The sequence below is a fragment of the Excalfactoria chinensis genome, chromosome 12 (assembly GCF_039878825.1).
Source record: "Excalfactoria chinensis isolate bCotChi1 chromosome 12, bCotChi1.hap2, whole genome shotgun sequence".
Lineage (NCBI taxonomy): Eukaryota > Metazoa > Chordata > Aves > Galliformes > Phasianidae > Excalfactoria > Excalfactoria chinensis.
Genome location: NC_092836.1, coordinates 16,636,208 through 16,659,410, shown reverse-complemented (window position 1 = coordinate 16,659,410; position 23,203 = coordinate 16,636,208). Strand labels below are relative to the sequence as shown.

General features: G+C 53.0%; 4 protein-coding genes across 12 annotated transcripts in view; 3 read left to right on the top strand and 1 right to left on the bottom strand.

Annotated features, from left to right (window-relative positions):
• DOCK3 (dedicator of cytokinesis 3) overlaps positions 1–5,106 on the top strand; it is a 140,264-nt gene extending 135,158 nt beyond the window's left edge. For all 9 annotated transcript variants that reach the window (XM_072347575.1, XM_072347574.1, XM_072347580.1 and 6 more), the window contains 2 exons: positions 202–284; positions 720–5,106. In XM_072347575.1, coding sequence (XP_072203676.1) covers positions 202–284; positions 720–1,226 — 590 coding nt within the window. In that variant the 3' untranslated portion in view covers positions 1,227–5,106. The remainder of the gene's footprint in view (positions 1–201; positions 285–719) is intronic.
• A 1,212-nt stretch (positions 5,107–6,318) lies between these two features.
• On the top strand, positions 6,319–9,788 carry MANF (mesencephalic astrocyte derived neurotrophic factor). Its single transcript, XM_072347348.1, has 4 exons — positions 6,319–6,478; positions 7,873–8,000; positions 8,714–8,855; positions 9,543–9,788. The coding sequence occupies exons 1-4, from the start codon at positions 6,391–6,393 to the stop codon at positions 9,725–9,727; spliced, it is 543 nt and encodes a 180-aa protein (XP_072203449.1). The 5' UTR covers positions 6,319–6,390; the 3' UTR covers positions 9,728–9,788.
• Positions 9,789–10,100: 312 nt separating this feature from the next.
• RBM15B (RNA binding motif protein 15B) lies at positions 10,101–13,193 on the top strand. The gene has a single exon (XM_072347742.1). The coding sequence runs from the start codon at positions 10,161–10,163 to the stop codon at positions 12,906–12,908; it is 2,748 nt and encodes a 915-aa protein (XP_072203843.1). The 5' UTR covers positions 10,101–10,160; the 3' UTR covers positions 12,909–13,193.
• A 4,466-nt stretch (positions 13,194–17,659) lies between these two features.
• The window catches only part of DCAF1 (DDB1 and CUL4 associated factor 1), a 42,883-nt gene continuing 37,339 nt past the window's right edge, over positions 17,660–23,203 (bottom strand). The window contains exons 23-24 of the mRNA XM_072347741.1: positions 21,585–21,840; positions 17,660–18,689 (exon numbers count right to left, since the gene is read on the bottom strand). Of these exons, the coding sequence (XP_072203842.1) occupies positions 18,631–18,689; positions 21,585–21,840 (315 nt within the window). The 3' untranslated portion in view covers positions 17,660–18,630. The remainder of the gene's footprint in view (positions 18,690–21,584; positions 21,841–23,203) is intronic.

Genomic DNA, 23,203 nt, shown 5'->3' with positions numbered 1-23,203 from the left:
ACCTATCACTGCACTAAACGTCTTGTAAGCATTCTGTGATGTGACAGATGCACTCCGCAGCACTGATCGGAAGGGAAGCCCCAGGCTGGATCAGGCTCATCGGTGTTTGGAGCTGTTGGCGTTCCAGGATCTAAAACTCCAACTCTCTCACAGTAGTTGAGGCTGCACAGGTCCGTATTTCTGACCCTTGTCTCATTCCAGGACACTACTCGCTGCACTTTGATGCCTTCCATCACCAGCTCAGCGATGCTCCTCCAGCACTGCCTGCACGAACGTTGCGCAAGGTAAAAAACAGAAGTGGCAGGAAAGAAGGAAGGACCCCCTCCTCCACTGCCACCTCCAAGTAGTTCTTGGATGCAGAGTCACTATTTTTAACACGCTGGTAACTTAGAGAAAATTGATTCAAAGTTTTTAAGCTGTTGAACTTAAATTCAGACCCTCCCATTTCCCTTCTTTGCATGTGTTCTGATTTCAGGCCCCCTCAGTACAGAGGGAGAGAGGGGTTCTATCACCTCAGCTGCTGTGCTAAGTGCACTGATTTGTTCCCAGGAGGTGTCTCCCTGCAAGTCAGGAGCATAATATACGACCTGTCAATAGGTGACATTTCGAACACAGGCAGAACTGCACCGTTATTAACATCACTGTCAAAAGCTGAAATGTGAACGAGCTGCAGTGTTGCTTCGCCGATGTTAATGTGATTTCTGTTTTTCTCCAAACAGTCCCCTCTTCATCCCATCCCTGCGTCCCCCACCAGTCCGCAGTCTGGTCTAGATGGAAGCAACTCCACTCTATCCGGCAGCGCAAGCAGCGGCGTCTCCTCCTTGAGCGAGAGTAATTTCGGACATTCCTCTGAGCCACCTCCTCGCACAGACACCATGGATTCTGTCCCCAGCCAGGCCTGGAACACTGACGAAGATCTAGAGACACCCTACCTCCCTGTCAGGTACAGTCTCTCTGAGCCTGATGTCCTCGAGTCGCTCAAATCCCAGCCATGCCGAAGCCACTCAGCTCCATCAGGAGTCATTCCTCAGGACACCCTGGACCCTCCTGCTCTACCCCCCAAACCTTACCACTCCCGGCTGCCAAACATAGAGAATGAGGAGGGAATGATAATTGAAGACGATGACAAACACCGCCAGTTGCATCGTAAAGTGTCCCAGCCAGTGAGTGGTGGAAAGGAAGAGCAGGCCAGGGTAGCATGGGAGCACGGCATCGGTGAGCAGTAGGAACAACTGCTGGTAAGCAGCTTGCGTCGTCATTCCAGGTGTGACCAGAGCGCAGATTGCTGAGGACTCGGAGAACAGCAAGCTGACTTCTACTGCCACAAGCCTGGCTGGAGCCCGTGTACACAGCCGGGCCAGCAAGGGAGGTTGCTGCTTTCCTTTCAAAGTTCCTTTTACACCTTTCCGTCACGCTTTTTAACTTCCTGTGCAGTGGATGGTTACTCCTTCTGCAGCTTCTTGACCTCACCACATGGCACACAAGCCATAGAGACTCGCAGAAGCTGAAAAATACAATTTTAAGCGGAGGGGGAAGAAGGAGGGAAGGTGGCAAGCTGATTTCTGAAACTGCTTTCCTCCCAGCTCTGGGACACACTTGAGTAGAAGCGGTTGCACTAGGGACATATTTTGTTGCTGTACAGAAGTGAAAGCTCATTGCTGAAATCAGGGATTTTATGAACTGTCAGTCTGGAAGGTGCACGAGCAGCAGGCAGTGGGAAGATGGCAAAAGATATTGGCTCTTTTGAGAGCAGGATTGTACATATCTGTGCAGTGATCTCCCTGCATTGGTTCATAGGTGCTGAGGCAATCTAACCAGTGCTGATGCACTGATTTCCAAGATACCATTTCCAACAAACTCTGCCTCCTTTGTTTTTTATGTACTGTTTGATTTCTTAAATTTTGCTTTCACTGGCTAAACCAACCTGCTTTCTCATTGGAGTCATGCTGTTCATCTGTGCTACAGGATGAGGGGGAGGTTAGTAGCCACTGGAGCTGTGACCTGATTGTAGGCCTTTCCCATGCCCAGCTTCGGGCAGGCTGTCGACACCAGCATTTCTATTCCACTTAAAAGAAAACAAAGTTTTTCATGCCACAGCTGGTTGATGACTCACCGGTATAGAAAAGGTGTTTTAAATGCATCATACCCAGCACTCCTGGCCTCAGAGCTGAACGTCACAATTCTCACCAACTTCCATCGCCCAGGAGCTGAGATCCGTCCCCCAAAACCGTCATTCCTCAGCCCCCCTCCAAAAGTCACTGCAGCTGGTGTGCAGGATGTCCATCTGTCACAGTAAGCAATGCCCAGCGTAGTGTGCACCCTAGAGTCAGGAATCTTAAAGGCAACCTGTAAAGAAGGAACTTTTCTTTCCTCTTTTGCTTCTTTAGGATGTACGAAGAAGCTGTGAGAGCTTTTCCTCCTCTCTTTTTGAAGGCGTTGGTTCTTGTCTCCTCGTGTGGCAATGCAGCCTTCCCCCCTGCCTTTTTTTTTATGGTCGGGCTCCAGAAAGGGATGAAGAATTCAGTGCAGGTGGGAGATTTAGAAAAGAGGGGAAAAAAAACAAACAAAAACAAGTAACAGAACTATGCAGAAGTGGAGTCAGTACAGACGTGTGTGCAACAAGCCTTTTAATCGCTGTTTGCTTAGCTGAGTGACATTACAGGACAGGAAAAGTTGTGGGGTAACAGAGGCAAGACCTGCAGTGTGAAAAGAACGAGGAGAAATCTTCTATTCCTATTGCCATATTTTTCAGGAAGCTTTTGATCAGAAGAGCAGGTGTCTGGTGTTTAAGTACAATAAGTAATGCTCGTTCCTGCTGCCATGCACGCACACATTTTGGCCTTCCATTCATTTCCACCCGCAGACTGCAAAGCACACTCCAGAAGATGGTAAGTTACCACTGAAAAACCTGAAGCACATTCAAACAAAAGACTTACCTCCACCATGTAAATTAGGGTCAGAGATAGGAATGGCATCAACGCGTCCCATTCTTCCCCTAGACACTCAGTTTTTTCCCGCTACAAACAGCTTAAAGAAGCAGAAAAGGATCCATATCTTTTACAGGTCACCTTTAGCACTACCTCTGACTACAGTGTACTGTGCAGAGTACATTGCTGCTGGACTCCTCAAGATGGTCTGTCTGTACAAAGCCTGGGCTTGGTCAGCTGTCGTATGAAGGGGATTTTAAGAGGATTTCTTTCTTTCTCGAGCTCTAGCCCATACTAAAGTAATAAATTATGGGTTTGTTTCTTAAATGGCCCATTTGGCTGGAACAAAGTCTCTTGTGCTTCCTCTGCTTTGTTACTAACATAACATGGGCTGCTTGTAATCCCTACAACCTTCACAGTTAAGAGGAGAATGATGTTAAAAACCGCCATAAAGTGGACATTTCATCTCTAAGAGAAGTAGAACCGCCCTGTTAGTGAACCAGGCCGGGTCTCCGGTATAGTACAAAAAGCTCAGTTCAGAGTTACATATTCAATGAAGGTAAGTCAAGGTAATTCCTTAGAAGGGAGTGAAATATTTTCATGTTATTCCGTAATTTGAGATTCTTAGGGATTTTTGAGAGAATGAAGTACCCCGTTCCATCTCCCTGACCACGTTTGGGTTTGGTGACTTTTTGGGGGTTATTTTTTGTTGTTTTTTTGATGGGAAGGTTGAAAGTAGTGAATGTCCTGATACACTGAACTTCCTCATGGTATATTAACAACCACAACAACCAGCAGGTCCTGCAGATATAAGTGTGAAAGCAAGTAACCCGGGGCAAAGTCCCAGTCAGCTGGAAGGCCCCTGGAGCTCCCACACAGCACCTCGCTCTGCTTAGAGGGGCAGCAGTCTGACCAGGCTGAGTGTCTGCCATAACTGCCTATCTGTAGGGGGTTGAAGGTGATGGTGCACACAGATACCCGCTTTGTGGCAGGTGTGCACAAAAGGAGGATGGAATAAATGACTGAATTCACTACATTTGAGCCTCCGTGGAGTGAAATTTCTGTCGTTCTGATACCTGCTGCGCATTGTGTGTCGCCCCTTTCAGTGCTTCACGTAACGGGTGTGGAAGATGGACTGCTGTTAGGTTTGTGAATGCTGGAACAAATACTACACGGAACTAATGCTTCTCTGGAGGGTGGGGTGGCATTCTAGCACAGTGCAAGGCCATCAGTAAGCTCGGTCCTGGAGCAGGTGGAAGCAACAGCAGTTGTTGCACTGGTGCAACAGGACTTGAAGATTCTTTGTACAAACCACAGTAACGGGATGCTTGGAACAGGACCCGTTTGTTCCGCACTTAACTCCGATTCAGACGTAATGCATCCTTGCCTTCTTTGGGTTTTCTTTGCATAACAGAATAGCATGTGCATACCTGGAGCAACCGGTGGAACTCTGCAGCACATCTCTCCACCACGAGCGTACCTGCTGGCCCCATCTGGAACATGAACGAGAAGAAAAGCACTTAGAATTGTTGTCTGGATCCTACAGGTTTTTTTTTCAGTGGCTGGGTTGGTTTCATTGCTGCCTGCAAAGCTCCGATTCTTATCCATCCTTTCATTTGTTTTTTAGCCCGCTTCCCATTGTTCAGGTGAGGGATGTCCCGTATCCCTGCGGCGGGAGAATAAGCCAAAACTGGGGAGGCTGGAGAGAGCAAAAGCCTTTGGGAAACAAATTAAGTGATATTTCAAATACGCTTCTTTGTAAATAGCCCCATTTGAATGCTGTGTATTTGTACAGGAAATCGAGCAAAAAATGTATAGATTGTGACGTCTGACTGGTATTCTGCCCTGTAAATGTGTTTTTAACCTCTGGCATCCTGTGCTTATTTAAAACAAGGCAAAAACCTCTAACCACTTCTCTTTTGTGTATTCATGTTTCCAATCGAAGCAGAACAGCTATCTTATCTATCATGGAAATCACATTGAAAAGGAACAAAAATGATTTGTACAAGTGTCCTCAAGGTACTTCATTGTATATATTGTGATAGCATGTTTCCAGGATCAACAAATGAGTGGCGTGAATTTTAGATGTAAATATCCGCTGTTTGTTCCGGGTTTCTTTCCCTTGCCCATTCACTCGACTGCTGTGATGTGGAATTAAAGATTAATACCTGATATTGAAGCGGTGCAGCTGTACGTTCATTGCTGCCCTCCTGACAGGGCTGTCCTCGGTGTGCTCCGCAGACCTGGCTGTCAAAGAGAAGCAGCACAGCGTGAACCCTGTGAGAAGCAGCACAGCACGAACCCTGCAGGCTGTGCTGGGGGTACCTGACACACACATCAAGCTCTCAAGGTGAGCATCGGGCAGACCTGGCAGCTGGGCTGGTTTGTGTGACACGGAGCAGCCCGAGATGCCTGAACATCCATCATGAATGTTCAGAGCTCTGGGGCAGCACTTCAAACAGCAGCAGGATCCATTGGTGGTACCGCACCATTGATGGTACCGCACCATTGATGGTACCGCACTGCTCCAACCGGTGCTCACTGAGCGGCCGCTGAGTGTGTGTCTATGGCAGTGCTGAGATGTCTGGGCAGCGATTCATTGCTCAGCTCTGAGTGTTTAAACACCGATCAGTTCAACAGCGGAGATGAAGGAGCGGGGATTAAAAACGGGAGAACAGGATTCGGAGATTAAAACCTCGTGTGATTAATCTGCAGGGCAGACAGCTCCCATTGCAGCTCATGCACCGGGTCCTTTGGCTGTGGGATGTAACGAAGTGCAATGGAAGCTGCCCCTGGGCTGTGCTGTGTCTGTGATGAGGCTGACACTGAGCAGTGCCGCCCCACACCCGCCATCAATAACAGCCCGTCCCAGCAGCCCGCCCGCCATCGCCGCTCACACCCACCGGGAGCGGCCCGCCTCATAGTATCATAGTATCATAGTATCATAGTATCATAGTATCATAGTATCATAGTATCATAGTATCATAGTATCGTGCGAGTTGGAAGGGACCTTAGAGATCATCGAGTCCAACTCCCGGGTTTCGAGCCCCCTGTGTAGCGAAGTGGCACTTCTACCCCTGCGCCACAGGGGGGGATTCGAACCCGGGTCCTCCAGTGCCGCAGGCAGCAGCTTAAACCACTGCGCCCTCCCTCAGCTGCGAGGATCTGCCCTTAAGCAAGATGGCGCCCGCGAGCAGCCGGCACGAAGCCCGCCAGGGTAACATTCCCTTAACAAAAATGGCGGCCGAGGGAGGTGGAGAAACCCGCCGCTCGCCGCCTCCTCCAATCAACGGCCGCCAACTCTCCCGTGGAGCCCGCGGGTTGGCCAATGGGAGGAGGCGGCGTGGAAGCCGGGCGGGGAGCGGGCCAATGAGGGGACCGGCGGGGGGCGGGGGGGGTGAGACCGGCGGCGCGCGGGGGCGGCGGAGCCGGTACCGGTGTGTTGGGCGCCGAGCGAGGCGGGATGCGGGCGGCCCACGGGCTCTGGGCGACGCTGGCCCTGATCGTGCTGCCGGGCGGCAGCCGGGCGCTGCGCGACGGGGAGTGCGAGGGTGAGTGCGGCCGGCACGGAGCGGGGGCGGCCACGGGGCACGGCGAGGAGAGGCCGCGCCCGCACGTTGCCGTCAGGGCCGGGGAGCGGGACGGGACGATGGCGGGGCGGGGAGGGGCGGGGCCGGGGGCTGCGGGGCTGCGCGGGGCCGCCGCTCGGCGCGGAGGAAGGAGCGGGGATCAGCGGCACCAACTGCGCGCACCGCGGGATGCACCGCGGGTCTGAGCGGGCAGAGCACGGTTGGACGGCAGAGCGGGTCCGTACGGCACTGACCGCTGGGAGCTGCAGGGCGCCGCTGTGCGCGTAGTAAGGGCTGTGCCGGGCCGCACGGCTTGAGCCTACTGCCAGCTCCGGTGCAGCTGGGTGCTGTGCAGTGGGTCACTGTGCAGTGGGTGCTGTATAGTTGGTCACTGTGCAGTGGGTTGCTCTGCAGTTGGTCACTGTGCAGTTGGGTGCAGTTGGTCACTGTGCAGTTGGGTTCAGGCAGTCCCGTTCATTTCCTGCATTCCGTGCTCATGTCCGGAGTTGAACACAAGTTGATGGCGAGACTTGCTGAGCCCTTTCCATTGGGACACACACACACACACACACACACAGCGCACACTTCCAGTGCTGGAGATGCTGCTGCTCTCAGTCCACTTGTGTGAGCAGCAGGAGTGAAACCTGACTCTGAGCTCGCAGGGTCACTCGGTGCTGTTGCAGGGATCCCCGCTGGGTGCTGCAGCTGCCTCTGCAGCGCGGCCTGCCCGGCTGTTGCCTGGGGGCAATGTAAGCACTGAGCCGTGCTGCCCTTCCCACCGTCAGGGCTCTGTTCTCTTTGCTGCTGACACCTTGTGAAAGTTTTGTTGTCTTTCAGTGTCTTGGAAAGTGATGCAGAAGTTGGTGGGAGATGAGGAGAGGGACGTGCCAAGTGGGAGCAGCACGGGATCGTGTTACAGCTTTCTCTCTTGGAAGCAACTGTACAGAATGTGTTACAGACCGTAGTGTGTACGGCCGTCGGTAACGCGATATGGCTGATGGTTCAGCTGATGCACTTCCTAGACGAGCTGCTTTGCAGTCAGGCCTGGTTTTGAAGCCCACAGTCTGACTTAACACAGCAGCAGGAGCAGGGCTCCAGGTTTCTGTTCTTCCCTGGGCACTGTTTTGTGTCACACCCCCACAGCCGAACCCTGCTGCTCACTCAGCCCAACATGCAGAACGTACCGGGCAGTACCAGGGATCTGCTAGTTCAGACTGTCAGAATCCCACCCAAACCTCAATCCCCGTGAGGGCACCGATGGCCGACGCAGCTTCTAAACGTTGTGTTCTGCAGCCCCCTTAACTCTGATCCCCTCCTTCTGAGAGCTGCCATCAGGTTCTTGCAGTGACAGGTAACTCCAGCATCTTTCCTTCCAGTGTGTGTCACCTTCCTGGGGAGGTTCTACCAGAGTCTGAAGGACAACAATGTTGAGTTCACACCCGCCAGTATTGAAAAGGAGCTCATGAAATCCTGCAGAGAGGCAAAAGGCAAAGAGAACCGCTTGGTAAGTAGCTGTCAGCATGGACTCGGGAGGCAGTAAGTGGTGGAACACTTGGCAGACAAGGGGAAAGCAGCACGTCTGTGTTTGTGTGCCGTCCCTCCATGGGGGCTGTGCTTCCTGCTCTGCGGCCACAACAGCTCCTGTGATTTGCTGATGTTGTGAGAGGGGACAGGGAGCACAACCCTGTCGTATGGAGTTCACTGCAAATATATAGATCTATCTGTCAACAGGCGTCTTACTGCTGACCTCCCTGTTAGCAAAGGGCTGGGATTACAAAGCTTTTCTTTGCTGTAGGATTTGTCTGTCAGGCTGCACTTGGAGTGCTACATAAACTGACAACACCTGATGCTTTTCAGCTGTTTAACTGAGAACTGTAGGGAAACCAAAGTGCCCTCAAGTAAAACCAGGTGAGCTCTCCTAAGAAGAGAACTGCAGAGGGACACCCATAGAAAAAGAGGGGCAGCGCCTCAGAAGGGCTTCGTCCTTTAACAGAGAAGTTTTCCACGCTGTTAACAAGGCAGCAGCAAAGCGGTGCTGGGAAGCAGGCAGCAGTGTGGGAAGTGAGCCCTGCCTCACAGCCAGGCTTTCTTCTGCCTTCCTATAGCAAACCTGTTATGTTCCCTAACTGTGAATGTCAGGCTGCAAAGAGATGGACAGAAAACCTTCTTAGAGGAGCGTTAACACGCGTTTCCAGCTCGCTTTTTTCTTCCCCTCAGTGCTATTATATCGGGGCCACAAGTGACGCAGCCACCAAAATCATTAACGAGGTGTCCAAACCCATGAGTCACCACATCCCCGTGGAAAAGATCTGCGAGAAACTGAAGAAGAAAGACAGTCAGATCTGCGAACTGAAATACGGTGAGTTGGCAGCAGGAGGGAAATGGGTGCATCTTCCTGGCCGTGGGGGTCACCAGGCTGGGTTGTTGCACAAGCTGGGCTGTTGGTGGTGGATATCCCAGACGGCTCTATGGGGACACTGGGGTGGGGCTGCTGGCTGCTTAACCCCGTTAGCTTCTGCAGCATCAAGGCTCGGCCTCCCAGCAGCAGCAGCGCCGTGCCCAGACCCCTGCTTGGAATCTGGCCGTAAGGGCAGCACCTGGGTCTGGGATGGCGCTGCTGGGCTGGGATGGTGCTGCTGAGCCGCCGTGCTGTGCCGGTGCTGCTGCCATCGATGGCGCTGCGCTGCGGGCTGTCCGGCGCTGCCTCCCACCGCCCTCCTCGAACCCCACGCTCCGTGCTGGCGGCCGCCTCCCGGCAAGACTGAAGTGAAGACCAGCCGTGACGGACGTGCCTTCTGCCCGCCGGCCCCTCTCCGCCCTGACGTCCCCCGGAGGCGGCCGTTGTGCCGCGGTTGCTGCGCTCCTCCTCTCTTGCACTAACGGAGCCCCGCAGCTTCCAGCCGCCCTCCCGCCGCTCCCCCCGGCCGCCTTTCCGTCCCGCTGAGGACGAGCGGCCGAATCTGGGGTTTCCGTGGAGCTCCGCCGCTGGGCGCCGTGACTCCGCCGTGACTCCGCCGTGCTGAGCGCGGCTCTGCTCTCCCCGCAGACAAACAGATCGACCTGAGCACCGCCGACCTGCGCAAGCTGCGCGTCAAGGAGCTGCGGCGGATCCTGGACGACTGGGGCGAGGCGTGTAAGGGCTGCGCCGAGAAATCCGACTTCATCCGCAGGATCCACGAACTGATGCCCAAGTACGCGCCGAGGGCGGCGGGCGCGCGCGCCGATCTGTGAGGAGGGTCGGCGCGGGGCGGAGCGGCTGTACGGGGTCATTAAAGTGCACGGTTGGACCGGGGGGCGCCTGCGGTGTCACGTGATTGCGCGGCGCGCTCCGCCTATCCGCGCGCGCGCGCGCCCCGCGCGGCCTTTTCCCGCGGCTCGGGGGCGGCGGGAGGGGACGGGGGGGGGCGGGGCCGCGCGGCGCGCGCTGCCTTCCGATTGGCCGCCCGGCGTGACGCGCGGCGGAGGGCGGGAGGCGCGCCGGCGGGAGGCGTTCCCGCGCACGTCGCAGCGCGGCGCCGCCGCGTTCCTGACGCCGCCATGCGGATGGGCGCGCGGCGATGACGTAGAGCCCGCGCGGCGCGGCGGCCGGAGCCGCCTTCGTTCCCTTTTGTCCAAGATGGCGGCGGCCGCCGGAGGCGTCTCCTGAGCCGCGGGCCCCGGCGCCATGAAGCGCGGCAGCGAACGGGACGCCAGCCCGCCGGGGGCCGCCGGAGGCCGCGCCGCCGCCGCCAAGAGGCCCCGCGAACGCGAGCGCGAAAGCAGCAGCCGGCGCGGCCCGCACCGCAGCTCGGGCGCCTCCCGCAGCAGCCGGGACAAGTCCACGCCCGGCGGCGGCGGCGGCGGCGGCGGCGGAGGAGGAAGCGGCGGAAGCGGCGGAGGCGGTTCGGGCTCCCGCAGCCACCGCGGCGATGAGCGGCCCGGCGGCGCCGACTCCAACCACCGCCCGGCGGGCAGCGGCTCCGCATCGGGCGCCCGCGGGCAGCCCGCCCCGTCGTCGTCCTCGTCGTCGTCGTCGTCGTCGTCCCGCGCGCTCGGCGTGCCCAAGGCCAAGGCCCTGCCCGGTGCCGTGGTGGCCCCCTCGCTGCTGCTGGCCGGGCCGCCGCCGGGCGCCGCGCCGTCGCTGCTGCTGGCGCCGCTGGGGGGCTCGGCCGGGCTGGCCGGGGAGCCGCCCGGCTCCTGTGAGTACAAGACGCTGCTGGTGAGCGGGCTGAGCGCGGCCCTGCCCGACCAGCTGCTGGAGGACGGGCTGTTCCGCCTCTTCCAGCGCTTCGCGGGGGGGGGCGCCGGGGACATCAGCGTCAAGCTCTCCCACACGCCCGAGCTCGGCCGCGTCGCCTACGTCAACTTCCGACACCCCGGGGACGCCCGCGACGCCCGCCGGCACGCCCGGGCCCGCCAGCTGCTCCTCTACGACCGGCCGCTCAAGGTGGAGCCCGTGTACCTGCGCGGGGGCCGCAGGAGCCGCACGCCGCCTCCCGCCCCCTCGCCGGAGCCGCTGGGCTACCTGCCGCCCCTGCACGGCGCCTACCAGTACAAGCAGCGCTCGCTCTCGCCCGTCACCAGCCCGTTGCTGCGGGAGCCGCGGCCCCGCCACGCTCACGCCGCCGCCGCCGCCTTCGCGTTGGAAGCCGCCGCCATCGGGCTGTCCCGGGAGCGGGAGCGGGCCCTGGATTACTACGGGCTGTACGACGAGCGCGGGCGGCCCTACAGCTACCCCATCGTGGCCGAGGAAGACCTGATGCCGGAGGACGATCAGAGAGCCACCCGCAACCTCTTCATCGGCAACCTGGACCACAACGTCTCGGAGGTGGAGCTGCGACGGGCCTTCGAGAAGTACGGCATCATCGAAGAAGTGGTGATCAAGCGCCCGGCCCGCGGCCAAGGCGGGGCCTACGCCTTCCTCAAGTTCCAGAACTTGGACATGGCGCATCGGGCCAAGGTGGCGATGTCCGGCCGCGTCGTCGGCAGGAACCCCATCAAAATCGGCTACGGGAAAGCCAACCCCACCACCCGGCTGTGGGTGGGCGGTCTTGGCCCCAGTACTTCCCTGGCTGCCCTGGCGAGGGAGTTTGACCGCTTTGGCAGCATCAGGACTATTGACTACGTGAAGGGAGACAGTTTTGCTTATATCCAGTACGAAAGCTTGGACGCTGCCCAGGCCGCCTGCGCGCAGATGAGAGGCTTTCCCTTGGGTGGGCCGGAGAGGAGACTCCGCGTGGATTTTGCCAAAGCAGAAGAGACGAGATACCCGCAGCAGTACCAGCCCGCGCCCCTCCCCGTGCACTACGAGCTGCTCGCTGACGGATACAGCAGACACAGAAGCCTAGAGCAAGACTTGAGGGTGCGAGATAGGACTCCTCCGCATCTCCTGTACTCGGACAGAGACAGGAGCTTTGCAGAGGCAGACTGGGCCAGTCCTGCCAAAAACGCTGAGCGCAGGAACAACTTGGAGAGCTATGGCCGCTCGGTGCGAAGCCGGAGCGGGGAGCGCTGGGCCGGAGACAGCGACCGCGCCGTGCCCAAACTGTGGGAAGAGAGGAGGAAACGGCGGAGCCTTTCCAGCGACCGCGGCAGGACTGCGCACTCCCCTTACGAGGACAGAAGCAGGACAAAGGCCAGTGGGCCGGCTTCAGAACGCAGCCCCGAGCGGGCTCGCAAGGAGAATCACACTACAGAATCCGGAGCTGAGAAAGAACAGAGCAACTCCCTTCAGAACAATCGTCACGCGACCGAGGAGAAACCCCACCGAGAGGCAGCCGACGCCGCGCAGCCTAAAAAAAGGGACAGCGAACGCAATCATCGAACTGCTGAATCGGAAGCAAAAAGTCACGAGGAGCCGAAATCCGAGACCAAAAAGGTAAAGAATTTGTCGGAATACGCTCAGACGCTGCAGCTGGCTTGGAATGGGCTCCTCGTGCTAAAAAACAGCTGCTTCCCCACGTCTATGCACATCCTGGAGGGGGACCTCGGCGTCATCAACGGGCTCCTCAAAGACCATTCATCCGGCGGGAAGCTCACGCAGCTCAAAATAGCTCAGAGACTTCGGCTCGACCAGCCCAAGCTGGATGAAGTGACTCGCCGTATCAAACAAGGCAGCCCCAATGGCTACGCCGTGCTCCTGGCGACGCAGTCCGCCCCGGGCGGCGCAGGGGCCGAGGGGACGTTCCCTGCGGTCGAGCCCGGCTTGCAGCGACGGCTGCTCAGGAATCTGGTCTCCTACTTGAAACAGAAGCAGGCTGCTGGGGTTATCAGCCTGCCCGTGGGAGGAGCGAAGGGCAGAGACAGCACAGGCATGCTTTACGCGTTCCCTCCTTGTGAATTCTCTCAGCAGTACCTCCAGTCAGCACTAAGGACATTGGGGAAGTTGGAAGAGGAACATATGGTGATAGTTATAGTCAAAGACACTGCCTAGCCCACACTGTCTTTTCAGATCCCATGTTTTCTTTGTGTGTCACAGCGCCCCGTTGTTTTTAAGGCCAATCATTTTGGTGGAGGCTCAGAACACCTCAACCGAAGTGCAAAGATTTTTAGTTCCTAATTAATTTTAATACCATTGAAATAGAGCCCGTTTCATTCGTTTTTAATACGTGACACTGTCCGCTGTTGTTCTGTATTTTTATTTTTTAACTGTATGAAAAAGTCGTCAGTAAAGCCTTGTTCACTGATGGGTTTCTAAACTCGTGCACTATCATCCTGGTTCTTGGGGCCGCTGATGGGCCCCAGGCTCATTCTGGTTGTTCTGCCGGGTGGGAGGGGAAAGGGCATTTGTCATTGTGCCCTATGGGAGGACGAAAGGTTGGTTTTGCTTTCTTGGTTTGGGCCTGTTTGGTTTGTATTTCACAAATGGAAGTCTTGGTGCGTTTCAGGGCCAGGCTGGATGTGGCTCTGGGCAGCCTGGGCTGCTGGTTGGTGACCCTGCACACAGTCGGGACTGGGTGGGCACTGCGGGCCTTTGCAGCCCAGGCCGTGCTGTGGTTCTGTGGTTCCTGTTGCTCCTCCATCTGAGGACAGATCCTGCCAAGGAAGCAAAACCTCCCCGAGAATGGAAATCCTTTCTATAGACACATACAAAGTAACAGCAATTATCACAGTTGATACTCGGGCGAGAAGTTTGCTGCTGTGCTGTCAGTTGTGCCCCCAGTCCTGTGTGGGCTGAAAGCACCTCAACGGACCGGATGGTTCCTTTGAAAGGAGAAATAAAAGGGGAAACAAGTGACAGAGAGGGGAAACCCTCTGTATTAAATGCAGCCCAATGAAGGGCACCAAGCTGGTGTGTGAGCTGGGGGTGCCCTTCTGTAGAGCCACCGCGTTCACTGTCTGAAATCTGTTACTGCAAGATAAACTGCAAAGGCTTCGATCACTTCTTTGGGCTTTTTGTTCTTAAGGAGGTTAAGAATCATCAGCAAGCGTGCGAAACTGCAAACAACTCTGGCTGCCACCTGTAAGCACGGCGTGACCCCAAGGAACACAACTGCTGACTGCTGAGAAGGGGAGCTGAGGCCATCTGCCATTGCAGGGCTGGTTTCTGGGCAGCTGGAGGTTGTAACCTTCACGTTTAAGCTGCAGCGCTCAGCCTGGGGGTTCTGCCTTAGGTGCTAAAATGGTGCCTCTCGAGTTGAGGAGGCTTGCAGGAAATTGCACGGCATCACACGCCCCGCGTCCTAAACTTTCTCTTTAGATTTGCAGGGGGGTTTTGGCTTTGGGTTTGGTTGGCTGCTTGCTGGAGCTTTAGTGGTAAGCAGGTGAACAAAGTGCTGGAGGAGCCCAATTCTGGCTCCTCACAGTGGTCTGAGCAAGCAGACTCAGCTGCTGCCCAAGGCACTTTGGAGCTGTACTGCCAGGTGTGAGCAGTGGTTGAACCTACACAGCCAGCAGCGTAACTCAGCTTAATGACACCTCTCTTTGTTTTTAACTCTCAGCCCCACAGCAGGGACAGCATCAGCTCAATTGAATGATGTGTTGGTGTCAACAGTTACGGTTGGTGGGTTGGTTTGGGTTTGTTGTAACATTTGATACTGTGACCATGTGGAAAGCAATGAGGTAGGTCACTCGTGAGGGGATATTTCACTTCAGTGTCTGTACCCTTGACAACATAACTATGCCCCAAGGGCCCCAAAGCAGCACAAGGGCCCCACGCAGCGAGCAGGCTGGCAGCACAGCAGCACTGAGGGCTCAGGGCAGCCGACCTGCTCCTGTGTTACATGGTTACAAGGATGGTGTCTTCTCACGGTGTGACCCAGAGCCCACTGCTGTTGTAATGTCAGTAAGTGTAACCTCCAAGTGTTACCTGAAACCAAGAGCTATTAAACAAGGGGCCAGTCAGTGTGACAGGTTTTTGTCATGGAGCAGCCTACGGGGTGGCCATGTCCCCACTGTCACAGCAGAGCGTGTGATGGGGCCCCGACAAGGGTCTGATGGCTTCTGGCATGGCAAAAGCTGCAAGTCTCAGATAACAGAGCCAAGGAACCACTGCAGATACCCGACCTTCCACTTTCCTTTTGAGACAAGAAAATAATTGCATAAGGTTGGGGCTGTTTTATAAGCTGGGCAGAGGGGAACCTTATGAGGTTCAACAAGGGCAAGTGCAGGGTCCTACACCTGGGGAGGGGCTGAGCTGCTGTAGGGGAGCTGTGCAGAGAAGGAGCTGGGGGTCCTGGTGGGCAGCAGGCTGGCCATGAGCCAGCAGTGTGCACAGGTGGGCAAGAAGAACAAAGGAACCTGGGGCTGCATCCTAAAGGGATCCTCCTGTCTGCTGTGCAAAAGGCAGGGAGCTGCTGGAGAGAGTGCAGCAGGGGGTGACAACGATGGCTAAGGGCCTGGAGCATCCCCCTTGTGAGGAACAGAGCCCCAGGGGCTGGTCGGCCTGAGATGCCATCAATGCTTACCTTGTAAATGGGGCCAGACTCTTTCCAGTAGCACACAATGATGGGACAAGGAGCAATGGGCACAAACTGGAACACAGGAAGTTCCATACAAACATGAGGAAAGGGTTTTGGGGGGTTACAGGGCCCTGGAAGAGGCTGCCCAAAGAGTCTCTTCCTCTGGAGATATTCAGAAGCCACCTGGATACTTCCCTGTGCAACATGCTGTAGGGAACCTGCTCTATCAGAGCTCCAGACGTTCCCTTTCACCCCCTATGAGACCTGACTTCCCAGCCTGTAGAGCCACAGCCATTGCATGACCGGTGGGGCTGGGCCACGTGCTGTACACTTGTTGCAGTAAGGCAAGGCAAAAGGGCACTAGGCTGGGTCTGCAGGCCAGCTGGGAGGAGGCAGGGTGGTCCAAGAGCATCAGCATTCAGACTGAATGGCATCTTCTTTTTTTAACACCTGTCCAGAGAAAACCCCGGCTCACACCACTGCTTCGTACATCAGTGCTTTGCTGTCTTTCTTTAGTTACCTGAAGTACCACAGCCAAGCCTTAGCTTCTTGCCCCAGCCTCCACCTGCCGTGCTGCAGCAGAGGGAGGCTGAGACATGCCCTTGGGCTGGGTCAGTGTGTGTGACAGCACAGGCTGAGGCTCAACCTCACCTTACAGGAGCAGGACACACACACAGAAGGCCAAGCATAGCCCAGCACAGGCCTCAGGCCTGATGTGAGGGCAGTGAGCCGGGCTCTGCCACTCCAGCTACAGTCATTAGGCCCCAAACCTGCTCCCTTTGGATCTGCTCACTATCATTAGATGGGGCAGGGAAGGATTGTGGAAGGGAAAGATTGCATTTGTACTTACAGTAGCCCCAGTTCAAGGCAAATTTTCCTGTTATGCCATTTCATTTCTGTGTCATAAAAATAGCTGCCAAATTGCTCCAAGGTAGCAGCAGATGCAGATGGTTACAGCTGTGCTGTGATGCCAGAAGGATACGCACAGCTGGCACAACACCTCTCAGCAGCAGCAGAGCTTTGTGTTTCTTTTCCTCTCCTCCTGAGCAGCACATGTTTCAAGTGAAGCTGTATGAGATGCGTTTCGATAAGGCAGGGGCTGACTTCCACAGCTGCTGGATGGCAGACCCAGTGTCCAGCTCCCTATCTAATCAGAACACTGCTCCAATGGCGGGTCTTAAACGCTGTAGTAATTGCAACTTGTCCATCTTTGTAGGTGCTGTAGGTTTCACTTATCCATTAAAAGCTGCAGAAGAACTCTCTCTTTTCAATTATTAACAAGCATTCCTGGGTAAGCGCGTTAAGCAGATGCAATGCTGTTAGTAAGAAGAGCTATCCTTCCTGTGGGTTAAAGAGGAGGCTCCTCTTCAAACAGTGAATCCTTCAGCCTTCGTTGAAACGAGCACTGCTTGTTGTGGAGACTCAATGCAGCATCAAGGGGTGAGAAGCCTCCAGCTCCCTGCTCTGCCTCACACCCTATTCTGAAGGTGGCCAAAAGAGAGAGAGGGGAAGAAGTTGAGTGGATATTCTCTGAACAGCAGAGCATAAAGAATGCATTGAAGTGGCCTTGTCCAAGCAAGTGAAAAGCACACTTACCTTTCAGTTTCAACTCACCGCACTAAGCCGTAGATGAGTGTTTAGATGAGTGTTAAATCGTGCAGCACACAACTGGTGTTTTTTCTCCCCTGTACAAAGGACAGGGTCCATTGTCATGTATGAGCAGGAGCACCTCATTTGCCTTCCACCAGTACAGCCAGAAGGCAACCCACATGATGCCAAACCACGTGTGGACCAGGAGTCTCAGAGCAGCTGCTGCCTTCTGACAGACAGCAGCAAGGCACTGTGAGCTCCCTGCCCTTCCTGCAGCTCAGCTGCAGACTGGATATTCTGGTGCAGATATTCTGGTGCACCTTCAGAGGACACCAGCAGCACTCCACATTCACACACCAAGCAGCAAAAAAGCTGCGCTGCTCGAAACCCCTGCAGAAAATCCAAGGCTGGTAGGCAAGCTGACATGGCAGACTTGAACCCATAGGCAAGAGGTCCTGCAGGTCTGGGAGTCCTTGCAGACCAGAGCAGTGCGTGGAGCCTGTGCCCTCTGAAATCTCACCTCTTGTTTGCTCTGCCCTTTCTTGCAGCTGGGCCAGCAGCTACACCCAGCTGCTCTCCTGCACAGGGCCACGTCCTGCTGATAGGCAGAGCGCTGCTCCTGTATGGGCGGCAGAGGAATGCATGGCAACAGCTCACGGCCATAAACAGAGACAGGACTTGTATTTGATTTTTTAATAAATACACTTTACATTAAAGAAAAAAAAAAAAGGCCTTCAATTCTTCAATTTGCAGTTTCCACACAGATGGCAAAAAAAAAAAAAAAAAGCTTAAAAAACTGTAACCACAAAGGGCAGAATGGGAGAAAGAAGGCTCAAACTTTAATCCCAGATTCCCACATCCTCACAAACAAACACCGGGCTCCAATCAGGGCAAGCCAGGCTTTCCATCAGCCTCCCAGAGAGCTGGTATCACAGCGAGCATCTCTGCTTTATACAGCCTGTCCATTCAGTTACCAAACACCCCCAGAGCTCTTCCCTGGAGGCCCGCTTCATCTGAAACACAGAGACCTCGCAGGCAGCAACACCTGCTGTGTTCTTCAAAAATAAAATCATATTTCAAATAAAAATATTCTCATTCCTCAACAGCTTTAGAAACAACAAATCCTCTCATTATTCCATTTAGCGGTTGCATAAAAATGCCTCTCTTTAAATTTTAAACAATTCGTTTCCCCCCAAAGCTACCCCACAGGAATAAGGTTCTACAGCAATACAAAGTCCAGCAGTTCGTTCCCTCTTCACTACAACACCTGCCTTTTTTTTTTTGGTTGCTTTTTTTTGTGTTTTTTTTTTTCTTCTGTTTTATATAAAACTATTTCTGTTCTTTAGGAAAGAACTTTATACAAAGAAAATAGACTGTGAAATATCTTCAGAAGTTTCCTTGAAGAGGAGAGTCGTCTCAGCCTAAAATAAAAAATAAAAAATAAAAGGCAGAGAGAAAAGAGGCCTAACCCCAGGTCTCTTTATTGTAGGGCTTCAGACTTTGCTCCGAGCCTCAAACTGACTCAAACCAACGCAGTGGATGAGCTGAAGTTCCTCAGGCTTTCCCAGGAGGAAAAGGGTTGGGGTGCTCAGAATCCATTTCCAATTTGGTCTCTGGTCTTCGGCTGGGAAGTGTCTCCTCCTGGCAACACCCCCCCAACGCTCCTCACTCGTTCAGAGTCAAGATGATGTCATCTTCCAAGTCGGAGTTATCGGAGCTGTCGGCTGAAAAGGAGACACGTAGGTTATGATCAGTGAGTGGACAGCCAGCAGGGCGGCTAAGCAAGGCAATAACTCATAAGAGATGGCCACCAGCTGCTTGGGACCGGCAGCACCTCAGCAACGAGGAAGGGAGCACCATTAATGCATTTAAAAATCAATCGAAAGCAATCAGCAAATCAGCACCAGAGCTTTTTGCTCCCTGTTAAGGCAGAGGGAGAAGAGGACAGCAGCAGCTCTACCAAGTGCAGTTTGTATTGGCTGGCAGTATTTTCTCATGACAAGACAGATGTATGCCGGGAGGAAGTTACCTGCACAACTTAGTGTGCCCATTTAAAAGCCATCGTGCTGCATCCACCCCACAGCTCTTTGTGCTTGGGGCTGGACAGTCACTTCTCACAGCTGTCATTTCAAAGCAAGACTGACAGTTCCATCGACCCAGTGTGGTGAAATACAGCCTCTGTATAATGTTCATGGGGCTAATTCATTACGCAGCAAGCTGGACCCAGACTCCTTCAGTGTTAGGTTCTTATTGGCCTGATGGTCCCGGCAGCACAGACCAGTGGGAGACCTCCCCATGGGAGAGGAAGCAATCTATGCACTCAAAACCAGCACCTCCCTCTAGCAGCCCAAAGGTTACTATAAATTCACTTAACTACACGATGTTCATTTATAGAGACCCATAACCTATTTCTGAACACTGTGCCTTTGCTGGTTTTCCTTCCTGTGGTACAGGATGAGGATTTGCCAAAAGCAGTCACACACACACACTTAATTTTTAATAGAAAATCTCCCCTCCCTCAGTTGTACAAGAGGGAAGAAGTAGCAGCTCTGGCAGCAAGGAAACCTCCTGCCTTACCTTGGAGATGACGATGGCTCTTTCTCTTATGTGAATTCATTGGATGCTGCAGTTAACTAGGTGTTAAAAATAGTTAGGAAAAAAAAAAAGACACCAAGACTTCCTTTTAGCCATCGCTACACTGGATTGCTAAAATGCCTGTTAAGGTAAGCAAGGCCTTCTGCAACATTCAGCCTTCCCAGATGATATCCTTAAGGAGAAAACAAAATCACAGGCAAGCACCAGAGGGCACAAACCCTTTTTTCCCCCCAACCCTATTCTCTGAGAGAAGCTTCTAAGAAGGAGGAGAAAAACAGAACACCCAAGTTGAAGATACAGTTATCCTACACCATACTGGCAACCTGTACCAACAGCTGACTGCTGGAGTGTCCTGCATGCTTCTTCCCCAGACCTACCAGAGGACTTTACAAGAAGCTTGCCCTTCTGATTATAAATTACTTGGAAATCAGCTGATCTTTCTGGCCTCAATTCCCCAGGTCTCTGATGTGCCCAATGCTGGAGCCAAACTCACTCAAGAGTGCGGTATTTCCCCAGGAAGGACAGAGAGAGAAGGAGCAATTGCAACTGCTTAAGGGAGCTCCAGGGAAGGTACAGACTGCCCAGGAGCCTGTAATGCTAACAAGTGGGGCAAGAAACCACATCTGCTGCAGCACAGCAGTGCTCTCCCTCATAGTGCCAGGTGCTTCCCCCTGTGACCAGTTCTAGTCTCACCTTCCATCATGCTGACTGTGAACTGAGGGGTGTTCTGTGCTTCCAGAACAGTTACAGCATCACAGGGAGAGCTGGTAAACACCAGTAGCCACACACAGTAAGAGGGAAAGAAGTGCAAGAGAGAGAACAATCCAGATACTCTGGAGAAGAAAAGCAGATGAAAAAGTTGTTCTTACCAAAGCTTTCCCCTGGTGTTAGAAGAGGGACTTCCTAGCTCCTTATGCTCCAGTCCGCTACATAACCTTACAGATGTGGAGTTCAAAACTAAAGTAAACCTGATTGCAGTTAACTGCTTGGAAGCTAATTAGGCCTGTTTGGAAATGGCCATTTGAGATTACAGAAGAAACTGATGAAACAAAGTCAGCCATGCTGCTGCAAGGCATCATTACAGATACTTGAATTCAGCACATTCCAAGTTGATTCCTGTCCTGGGCATGGAAGAAGAATGCGGAATTCTCATCTATCATACATATATCCCATGTCCACTTCAAAAAAGACACCTCCCTGGCCCAGGAATGAGCTTCTAAAAGATGGGCAAAGGGCACAGACTGCTATGGGCACAATAAACAGCCCTACCCAGCCCAAAGCAATAACAAAGGAGAAGCAAGACAAATTTATACTTAAAGAGTTTCTCCATGGATTGTTGCTGAGAAAGAAGCAATCTCTTTCTAAGGCATGAGAAAAGAAATTGGCACACCAGCTAATGGGACAGGCAGAAGTGACACGCAACCCCAAAATGAAGTGCAATCCTCTATTAATGAATCTAAGCAATGCAGGTGTCCAATGTGATCCTGTGTACTATACCTACCATGTGAACCCCTTATCACCTCAAATCAGTTACTTATCCCTATCAGCCTCTTAAGTTAAGGGAACCATCTTATCCCTATTTCACAGCTTGGAACTTAAAAAAGATTTAATTTGGGGAGACAAAAAGAAGAACAGAATCTGACAGCACAAATCCCAGCCTGACGCTACATCTCACCTTTTTCTTGCAAGCCTTTTTCCAAACTAAACTGCTAGATAAAGAGTTTAGACCTTTCTTTCTTACACTCTCAGTCTCTGTTAAGTTTTCAAGTCTCTGTATCTATGCCAGAAAAAGAACAATTTCCATTTTATCTCACAGTTATGTTAGTAGCAGAAAAAAGGACGCAAAGTCAGAAATGACATGTTGACTTCACACTCTGAGCAACTGCAGAAGTGAAAGAATAGTGCCTTACATACCAGTGAGGGAGAAAGTCAGCTAGGTCAATCCAGTTAGATCTGCATGTTTATCATGGCATTAAACTAAGGACAAGGTCACACGTGGTTACCAAGCTGGCAAAAGTACTTACTATCTCCAAGGATCAGCTCAACTTCCTCGTCAGCATCAGAGTCTTCATCTTCACCCTCATCACCCTCTTCCAGGAGGTTGGCAAGTTCCTCATCGTCGGAGGGCGAAAAGTCATTTTCTCCGTCCTCACCAGCATTCTCATTGTTCTCATCCTCCTCCAACTCAGCCTCCAGCAGCTGGTCTGTATCCAGTTCATCAAGGTCATCTGTATCATCATCATCTTCATCATCATCTTCTTCCTCTTGCTCTTCTTCCTCCTACAAAGATAAAAGCAGTCCATTGTGGACATTAAAACAAACGCAAGATGGAGTAAGAAGAATTGAAGAAAGGACACCTACAGATTCTACCTTCTCCCCACATCCAGAGGTCACCTATTATTACATACACTCTCTCTTTACAAGTACAGAACGCTGCACATGCTGGATCATTAGCAGGCTTGCAGAGTCTGGCCTGCAAAAGGCTACTGCAACATGGATACCACTGGGTCAAGCTCCTCTCCAATACTGCCATCAACGTGTCACCATAATGCAGCCTTGAGAAGGACAAACAGTAAAACCCAGTAATCCATGGCTTTGTTGCTAGCCTTGTGCAAAGTGCTTTCATTGCAACTGGATGAAAACTTCTTTGCACCAAGCAGCACGCAGCATGCATGTTCAGTCTCTCATCCTGATTTAGATGAGATGCAAAACATAACAAGAGATACCATCAGCCTATACCAATCCCTGAATCACTCAGCTGAAGATGCTAGACTTGCCCCAAGCAGTTCAAAATGTCCATCTTTGGCATTTATCTGCAGATCGAGAGCTTTCTTTTTCCTACTACTAAATCATAAGGATTTGCATTCAATAAAGCAACCAAATTTCTGACTGTACAGGCCAAACCCAGAAATTCATAACTAGCAGATAAAGCTGAGTGGGAAGAAGCCATTACAGTCCTATCATTCTTCCAGACAAATAAGAGGTGCCAGCACAGGTTGAGCTCCAGGAAGCCCTTCAGGACTCAAGGAAAGGGTTCAATAAATGTACACATCTCCCCAAAGTATTCTCCTCTAACAGAATGCTCTCATGGGGCAGAAAGGCAGCTCTCACGTCTTAAATGCTCCTTTGCTTTGGGAGAGAGCACATTGTGAAAACCACGAAGCAGTTAAGATAGATAATTAACAATCTACTGCAAGAGTTAGTGTGCTCTTCATGCTCACTAACTGCTGCTTTAACTACTGCATTTTCAGATCCAAAAAGCAAAAAAGAAAAAGGCCTGACTTTCACACCCACCACTCACTCAACCCACTTTTTCTTCAGTCAGTGCTACAGAGGGAAAAAAAACAACACAACTACCACACCAATCCAACATCTGTCACAGGCAAAAGGAACGAGGAACGCCAAGAAGTCTGGCCATGTTCTATTGTCTCTCCCCTCGCAAAAGGCAGCCAAGTCTCCTCCACTGACCTGAAGTGCCCGTTGTTTAAAACTGAGATTACAGAACAGAAATAGCAGTTTGCTCCTCGCGCTTTTCTTTCTGAAGGAGTTTACACTGTAAGTGTGACGATGGCAGCCTCTGTGAAGGCCTATGCTTATTTCTGGCAACTGGAAACTTTACTGTGAGTCGGTGAATTCTCCAAAG